The sequence below is a fragment of the Hyperolius riggenbachi genome, chromosome 9 (assembly GCF_040937935.1).
Source record: "Hyperolius riggenbachi isolate aHypRig1 chromosome 9, aHypRig1.pri, whole genome shotgun sequence".
Lineage (NCBI taxonomy): Eukaryota > Metazoa > Chordata > Amphibia > Anura > Hyperoliidae > Hyperolius > Hyperolius riggenbachi.
Genome location: NC_090654.1, coordinates 299,248,942 through 299,258,447, shown reverse-complemented (window position 1 = coordinate 299,258,447; position 9,506 = coordinate 299,248,942). Strand labels below are relative to the sequence as shown.

At 50.3% G+C, this 9,506-nt stretch overlaps 1 protein-coding gene across 1 annotated transcript in view; it reads left to right on the top strand.

Annotated features, from left to right (window-relative positions):
* The first annotated feature begins 647 nt into the window (after positions 1–647).
* CCDC85C (coiled-coil domain containing 85C) overlaps positions 648–9,506 on the top strand; it is a 291,835-nt gene continuing 282,976 nt past the window's right edge. The window contains exon 1 of the mRNA XM_068254794.1: positions 648–1,646. Within this exon, the coding sequence (XP_068110895.1) occupies positions 947–1,646 (700 nt within the window). The 5' untranslated portion in view covers positions 648–946. The remainder of the gene's footprint in view (positions 1,647–9,506) is intronic.

The following is a 9,506-nucleotide window of genomic DNA, read 5'->3' as shown; positions in this document are numbered from 1 at the left end:
ACTATGCAATGCAACAGCTCTGTAAACATTGCCTTACAAAGGAGAGAAGGGAAACAACAAGAAATATGGGTATTGTAAAGCTACACGGTGTCAATAACTGTCATCCTGCAACAGCCATCCTGCAACAGTCATCCTGCAACAGTCATCAACAGTCATCCTGCAACACTCATCTGCAACGGTCAGCCTGCAACACTCATCCTGCAACAGTCAGTCTGCAACAGTCAGCCTGCAGCGATCCGGACTTGGATACATGTATCTATTTGGTATGTAAGCTCCCCTTCGTTGGTATGTAAAATATAAATCGGAAGTTAATTTCCTGCTCTTGCGAGTTTTGATATATTCCAGCCCTGAAGCCAATAAAACTGACAAGTGAAGTGTTTGAATTTGTTATTTAAATAGAATAACAAACATGTCTGCTTCCTGTGCCTACAAATATTATGCACACAAACAAGCCAGTGCGTCACAAAGCCACCAACTTGTAACATTTGTTGCAGATCTCTCCAGACAGATTGTTATTTTTTAACTGGAGAAGAACGTGCAGAACATTGACCTAGTTTGGATTGTAAGCCAGGTGACTGTCAATAAAGCTGGTTGGATACAGGAGGAGAAGGGGAAAAAAAAGGCTGGCACTGAGGACAGGCAGGACGGGGAGGAGAGCTGGTGGAGGACAGGCAGGGGAGGAGAGCTGGAGAGAGAGCAGAGATCCTGGCTGAGCTGGAGGATCTGCTCGGAGCCCTCTGGAGTAACTGTGCTGGTGGAGGGAGGTCACCCTTGAAGAACCCTTTGCACACAAGTTGCCACCAGCAATGAATGAGCCCTGTGGACCAGGTTGGTGGCTCGCATGTGTTGTAGCAGCTCAGGGATGCTAGTTGGCAGAAGGGGACTTTGATCTTGGCGGTGGACCCTTTTTTTCGCTTCATTTTGTTTTTTACGCCTAGCATCTGCCATGGCCAAACATTCTCAAGGAGGGTCCTCGGAGGACCTCAACAAGATCCCAGATGAGGAACTCCTGAGGTGGACCAAGGAGGATCTCCTGAAGCGGCTGAGGAAGGTGGACACCGAGAAGATGAACCTGATGGTGGAGCATGGCAATCTGATGAAGGACGTGAACCGGAGGCTGCAGCTCCACCTGCACGAGATCAGGGGCTTGAAGGAAGTCAACCAAAAACTTCAGGACGACAACCAGGAGCTCCGGGAACTCTGCTGCTTCCTGGACGACGACCGGCAGAAGGGCAAAAAGCTGTCCAGGGAATGGCAGAGGTTCGGCAGGCATACAGCCAGCACGATGTTGAAGGAGGTGGGGGTTTACCAGCAGAAGCTGAAGGAGCTGGAGGCCAAGCAGGAGGCTCTTCTGAGGGACAACCTGGAGCTGAAGGAGATTGTCCTAATGCTGGACGAGGAGAGGAACGGGGCAGGCTCAAGAAGTTCCATAGACAGCCAGACCAGCCTCACCAACCTCAATGGAAGTTCTGGTACCAGGGATGTGGGAGATGGCAGTAGTACCTCCAGCACGGGCAGCGCTGGGAGCCCAGATCACCATCATCACCCGAAAGCAGTGGAGAGTAGTACGTCTGGAAGCATCAGGAGGTCTGCAGATGACCTGTCCACCTTGCCCCACCACAGGAGTATCCCTAATGGACTGAATGGTAAGTCAGAGCCCTATTCTCCTACTGGGCTCTTCTGTTTGAGGCTCTGGATAAATAAGCAATTGGTTAATTAGCTGCAAGGTGTACTGCTGCAGGGCTAGAGGTCCTATCAGGCAGACAAATCTAACTTCAAAGTGTTTCTCAATTAGGGTAATTGTATGATTATATAATGCTAATGATTTGCCTGCTCTGTTCAATTCTTTGCTTGCAGAATGTTATTGCTGTGTGACTGGACTGCTGCTTTTAATTAGGCTAATGCTCAATGCGCTCAAAGGGGTCAGTCAGGCTGATATATCAGATATCCAATGAATAACAGCGACATATTTCTCTTGGGGAGAAGCTTTTTGACCATACAGTCCCACAAGCATGAAATATCTCCATTACGCCTTGTTTACATTGCGTTCCGTTCGCGTGGCCATTAGCGTTGGGCGGTTTTTGAGACTTTTTTTTTTTCGATTCCCGGCGCTTGGGTGGGCGATTTTGTTTTTGTGCTAAGCGGTTTTCTAAACGTTTTCCCTGAGCGGTTTTGTAATTCACTCACTCATGTGAGTCAGGAAGTGAACTCTTTGACCTGGAAAAGAATAAATACAATGTATGTATTCTGAAAAATGTGAACGCAATCGCTGCACAAAGCGATTTTGTGAGCGTTTTGCGGTTTTCCTATACCTTCCATTGAGGCGGAATCACCTCAGAAATGGCCCAAGCAGCGATTCTCTGAGGGGATCGGAAACGACCCGCTCAGAGGTGAACTCCTAGGGAATCATTGCACAAGCGTTCTTAGGGCGATTTTGAAAATCTCCCGCGTTTGAAAAAAGGGCAAAAACGCCCTTGGTGTGATCGACCCCTCGAGGCTCAGATCCTGTCACCCAAAATGATGGAGCCCTGCACAGAAAGGCAGTTTGGCCGAAGGTGGATGCCTGCTCTATGGAGAGCATCTCTGAGAGTCATTTAGGGATCTGGCTCAGTGACTCTGTGAGACCTATGCTAGATTGTACCAAGATAACGATACACAATCGTCCTGGGCAACAATAATCTTGTGTCTGTGTAGCTGTAGGGAAGCAGCCAATAGGAAAAGCTTACTTGTGGTTATTGTTTTTCATCAGGGATTTGACACACCGCTAGCCCTCAGGCTAACAATGCATTCTGTTGCTACTAAGGAGTGTTCAATCAGGATGATACAATTTATTGGCTAACTACATTACATCCTGTAAGCCTGACGAAGGCTACAAGGCCGAAAGCTTGCTTATTCTTATTCTTTGTAGTTAGCCAATAAATGGTATCATCCTGATTTAAGACTTCTTGCTTTTACTGATGGCTAACACGGTACAATACCCTACTGCTACTAATAGTCTCTTTAAGGCTCAGTTCACATCGCCATGAAAACCCTTCCGTTTTAGCAGACCGTACTGGAAAGGATCCTATGCCAATCAATCGTATCGGGCCACACAGTGCCCCGTTGGAATGGATCCCTTTGGTTAGTTCCCTCAAATAGACCGAAAGTTTTTTTTTTTTTTGGGGGGGGGGACGACACTGTTTTTTGGACAGAGGGTCAAGGATCAAAAACTGATGCCCAATAAAAAGTTTACACAGTTTTTGATCCTTCCAGTGTGAACCGGGCCTTTAAACTTACCTGGGGCTTCCTCCAGCCACCTGTATGCTGTGAACTCTCTCGCCCTACTCCTGGGCCTGCAGTGGAGTTTTCAGTCTAGCCCAGTCACTCTCCACTGCTGGGTCCTGGGTGCGCACCCAACCCCCCCCCCCCCCCCCCCCCCAGATTGTGATCCTATGGCTGGGAGCTTCCTGTGCAAGCGCAGTCACAGTCAAACCACGCATGCACGGAACGCTTCCAGCACACGTGGGACCACGATCAGGGTGCGCACGTGGCTGGGACCGCACATGCACAACTGGGGAATTTACCGGGCCACACTGCGGGAGAACGCAGCAGCCTGAGAGGATAAGGAGGGAGCCCACAGGTGGCTGGAGGAAGTCCTAGGTAAGTATAGATGTTTGTGTTTATCTCTGGTTCTTGCTAAGTGGCCATACACTGTACACACATTACAAAGGTGAATGATCATCCGCTGAAGCTGTGCTTATCGCTTGTTTCAGCTGACTTTTATCTCATTTGTGTACATACCTTAAAGCAGTGTTCCCCCAACCCTGTCCTCAGTGCCCACTAACAGGGCATGTTCTGCAGAGATCCACAGAGGGAGCTGAACACTAATGACCTCACCTGTTCATGTCTGTGGTTTCCTGCAGGACATACACTGCTGGTGGGCCCTGAGGACAGGGTTGGGGAACTCTGCCTTAAAGGACACCTGAAGTGAGAGTGATATAGAGGCTGACATATTTATTTCCTTTTACATAATACCAGTTGCCTGGCTGTCCTGCTGATCCTCGGCATAAATATGGCAGCCTTCATATCCCCCTCAGTTCAGGGCTAGATTTACACAGGCCTCTGAAAATCTCCTGAATGGAGGCCATGCTTCTGTTGCCACAACATCTAGTTTAGTGTGCCGGCTGCGTTGTCATTTCCTGCGGAATGCCTGTGAAATGACCACAAAATGCTGCAAATACCGTCCACTGAGCGCAAAGCCGATCTCTGGACTGAACGCCAACATTGAACCCCCAGAGTCTGCGCATTTCTGCTGCAAATACTGTTCACTGAGAATGGGTATCGGCTCCAGCCTCCAGCAAACCATCAGCCTCTCTTGACTTTCAAATGATACCAGAATTTCTGTATCTATTGGATAAGAGTACACCTAAGGCCCAGTTCACAGTGCATCAGTTGTGTCATACAGCTCTATGGGCCTGTTCACAGTGCATCAGTTGTGTCATACAATGCTATCGGCCAGTTCACAGTGCATCAGTTGTGCCATACAATGCTATGGGCCAGTTCACAGTGCATCAGTTGTGCCATACAATGCTATGGGCCAGTTCACAGCGTATCAGTTGTCATACAATGCTATGGGCCTGTTCACAGTGCATCAGTTGTCATACAATGCTATGGGCCTGTTCACAGCGTATCAGTTGTGTCATACAGCTCTATGGGCATGTTCACAGCGTATCAGTTGTGTCATACAGCTCTATGGGCATGTTCACAGCGTATCAGTTGTGTCATACAGCTCTATGGGCCATTTCACAGTGTATCAGTTGTGCCATACAATGCTATGGGCTAGTTCACAGTGCATCAGTTGTCATACAATGCTATGGGCCAGTTCACAGTGCATCAGTTGTGTCATAGAGCTCTATGGGCCAGTTCACAGCGTATCAGTTGTGTCATACAATGCTATGGACTTGTTCACAGTGCATCAGTTGTGTCATACAATGCTATGGGCCAGTTCACAGCGTATCAGTTGTGTCATACAGCTCTATGGGCCAGTTCACAGTGCATCAGTTGTGTCATACAGCTCTATGGGCCAGTTCAGTGTATCAGTTGTCATACAATGCTATGGACTTGTTCACAGTGCATCAGTTGTGTCATACAATGCTATGGGCCTGTTCACAGTGCATCAGTTGTGTCATACAATGCTATGGGCCTGTTCACAGTGCATCAGTTGTGTTATACAGCTCTATGGGCCTGTTCACAGTGCATCAGTTGTCATACAATGCTATGGGCCAGTTCACAGTGCATCAGTTGTGTCATACAGCTCTATGGGCTATTTCACAGTGCATCGGTTGTGCCATACAATGCTATGGACTTGTTCACAGTGCATCAGTTGTGTCATACAATGCTATGGACTTGTTCACAGTGCATCAGTTGTGTCATACAATGCTATGGGCCAGTTCACAGTGCATCAGTTGTGTCATACAATGGTATGGACTTGTTCACAGTGCATCAGTTGTGCCATACAATGCTATGGGCCAGTTCACAGTGCATCAGTTGTGTCATACAATGCTATGGACTTGTTCACAGTGCATCAGTTGTGTCATACAATGCTATGGGCCAGTTCACAGCGTATCAGTTGTGTCATACAGCTCTATGGACCTGTTCACAGTGCATCAGTTGTGCCATACAATGCTATGGGCCAGTTCACAGTGTATCAGTGGTCATACAATGCTATGGGCCAGTTCACAGTGCATCAGTTGTGCCATACTATGCTATGGGCCAGTTCACAGTGCATCAGCTGTGTCATACAATGCTATGGGCCAGTTCACAGTGTATCAGTTGTGCCATACAATGCTATGGGCCACTTCACAGTGCATCAGTTGTGTCATACAATGCTATGGGCCAGTTCACAGTGTATCAGTTGTGTCATACAATGCTATCGGCCAGTTCACAGTGCATCAGTTGTGTCATACAATGCTATGGGCCAGTTCACAGTGCATCAGTTGTGTCATACAATGCTATGGGCCAGTTCACAGTGCATCAGTTGTGTCATACAATGCTATGGGCCAGTTCACAGTGCATCAGTTGTGTCATACAATGCTATGGGCCAGTTCACAGTGCATCAGTTGTGTCATACAATGCTATGGGCCAGTTCACAGTGCATCAGTTGTGTCATACAATGCTATGGGCCAGTTCACAGTGCATCAGTTGTGTCATACAATGCTATGGGCCAGTTCACAGTGCATCAGTTGTCATACAGCTCTATGGGCCAGTTCACAGTGTATCAGTTGTCATACAGCTCTATGGGCCTGTTCACAGTATTGCGTTGTAACGGATCACATTATTCTGACTTGCTGCATGCAGGCTTTGTATGAATGTCTATGCCCAGCCTCATTATAGCGCGTGAGTTCTGAACCTGGCCTTGTGATAGAAATCTGTGGCTATGTCACTGTGTTCTCTGTAGCGCCTCTCACTGGTTGTTTCTCATTTTGGATACATTTCTTCCAAAGTTAACATTTATTTAGCAAGGAAGAAACTTGCTGTTGGTTTCCATACTCTTGTGTAGAACATAACGGTATACATTGTTGTGGTATGGCACATGGGTGTGGGCTGAGTGAGTAACCCATGGCAACCAGCCGTGGCAGTTATCAGCATGGTACATGGGCACTGCTGCTGTATAAGTTGCTGTGTCTCAGTGTCTATTGTCTGTTCTCAGCTCCAGACAGGACCTTCACCTGACACCACAGCAGTGAGTAACCCATGGCAACCAGCCGTGGCAGTTATCAGCATGGTACATGGGCACTGCTGCTATATAAGATGCTGTGTCTCAGTGTCTATTGTCTGTTCTCAGCTCCAGACAGGACCTTCACCTGACACCACAGCAGTGAGTAACCCATGGCAACCAGCCGTGGCAGTTATCGGCATGGTACATGGGCACTGCTGCTATATAAGATGCTGTGTGTTAGTGTCTATTGTCTGTTCTCGGCTCCAGAGAGGGCCGCATGGAGTGTAATGTGGCTCCTCCTCCCCAGCTGCCCCCAGACTGCTGATTAGTAACATTGCCATGATGATCAATGAAATTTTTTTTATTATACTTTGTTGTGAGACCCCGTGCCTGTGTGATAAGGCTGTGATGGAAGCAGCATGACCACTCCCAGGGCACGGCTTACTGTCCTGAGATCACTTGCATGCTAAGCTTGTGGTCTTTTCCAGCTCATCGGTTCCTTGGCTTCCAATACCACCACAATGCCCACATCTGCCTCCTGCTCCTGACTTGGCTCCTCCAACAGCCCCTGACTGTCTCGCTGCAATTGCCTCCTTCATGGCCTCCCGATTTCTGAAACTCAACATGGGCAACACTGAAATCGTAATGTCCCCCCCCCGCCCAACATCACAACCTCTGATGGTACTTCCATCACCCCCGTCCCCCATCCTCACTGCCTAGGCCTAATACTGCATAATACTGGACACCAGTCTCTCATTCACACACAGTGACACTTCATAACAGAGTGTCTGATTTCTGTAACAGGAGGTAGGAGGCGAAATCCTTCCAATGGAGACACAGACAGCAATAAAACCCCACAAAAGCCTCTGAACCCTTTCCACAGAACACAAAACATTAAAGTGTCACACTTTTAACTTCTCTGCCCACAAACCAGTATATGCTAATAATAATAATATGCTGCACAGGGTGTGGGTGGCTGCTTCTATCAGACGTTTCTCACACAGGTATTGGCACATGACCATGTTCTCTTTTTTTTCCCAGCGTTTGGCTATCTAGCGGTTTTATGTCTCAGGGACTCCGCTGGTGTAATATCCGCTGAAAGGTGAATTCCGCTCATACAGGTGAAGGAATGTACCTGGCCCCCACCTCCCGCTTGTGAGAGCTGCTGTGTTACATTTCTCAGATATGTTGTGACATACTTACAATTGTTCTGCAGCAGAAAGCATTATGAGTATCTTGGTTCCTGGATCTCCATGTAAGGGAACAGCTGTGTGGTGGTCCAAGACACCCCCACCCCTCCCTCTGACACTGCAGAGGTCTAGTCCCAGCGCCGCCCCCTCCGCAGGCCCATCCCAGCGCCGCCCCATCCGCAGGCCCGTCCCAGCGCCGCCCCCCTCCGCAGGCCCATCCCAGCGCCGCCCCATCCGCAGGCCCGTCCCAGCGCCGCCCCATCCGCAGGCCCGTCCCAGCGCCGCCCCGTCCGCAGGCCCGTCCCAGCGCCGCCCCGTCCGCAGGCCCGTCCCAGCGCCGCCCCTTCCGCAGGCCCGTCCCAGCGCCGCCCCCGTCCGCAGGCCCGTCCCAGCGCCGCCCCCGTCCGCAGGCCCGTCCCAGCGCCGCCCCCGTCCGCAGGCCCGTCCCAGCGCCGCCCCCGTCCGCAGGCCCGTCCCAGCGCCGCCCCCGTCCGCAGGCCCGTCCCAGCGCCGCCCCCGTCCGCAGGCCCGTCCCAGCGCCGCCCCCGTCCGCAGGCCCGTCCCAGCGCCGCCCCGTCCGCAGGCCCGTCCCAGCGCCGCCCCGTCCGCAGGCCCGTCCCAGCGCCGCCCCGTCCGCAGGCCCGTCCCAGCGCCGCCCCGTCCGCAGGCCCGTCCCAGCGCCGCCTCGTCCGCAGGCCCGTCCCAGCGCCGCCCCGTCCGCAGGCCCGTCCCAGCGCCGCCCCGTCCGCAGGCCCGTCCCAGCGCCGCCCCGTCCGCAGGCCCGTCCCAGCGCCACCCCCTCCGCAGACAGGCCCATGTCACGGGCTTGCACATGACCAACAGCACAGACCCCATGGACCTGACATTTCCACACCTGAGCGGGGCGGTGCTGCTGGACTGGCGCAGTGTGGCAGCTCTTCAGGGGTCTCGGCACCGGAGGGATGGAGGGGGACGGAGGAAGCCTCTTAAAGATCCAGTGTTAGACACTTTCCTTTAATATCCTCACAGGTTTACTTTAACAATACCAGTTACATAGTTACATAGTTACATAGTTATTTTGGTTGAAAAAAGACATACGTCCATCGAGTTCCACCAGTACAAAGTACAACACCAGCCTGCTCCCTCACATATCCCTGTTGATCCAGAGGAAGGCGAAAAAAACCCTTACAAGGCATGGTCCAATTAGCCCCTAAAGGGAAAAATTCCTTCCCGACTCCAGATGTCAATCAGATAAAATCCCTGGATCAACATCATTAGGCATTACCTAGTAATTGTAGCCATGGATGTCTTTTAACGCAAGGAAAGCATCTAAGCCCCCTTTAAATGCAGGTATAGAGTTTGCCATAACGACTTCCTGTGGCAATGCATTCCACATCTTAATCACTCTTACTGTAAAGAACCCTTTCCTAAATAAATGGCTAAAACGTTTTTCCTCCATGCGCAGATCATGTCCTCTAGTCCTTTGAGAAGGCCTAGGGACAAAAAGCTCATCCGCCAAGCTATTATATTGCCCTCTGATGTATTTATACATGTTAATTAGATCCCCTCTAAGGCGTCTTTTCTCTAGACTAAATAAACCCAGTTTATCTAACCTTTCTTGGTAAGTGAGTTAAACAGGG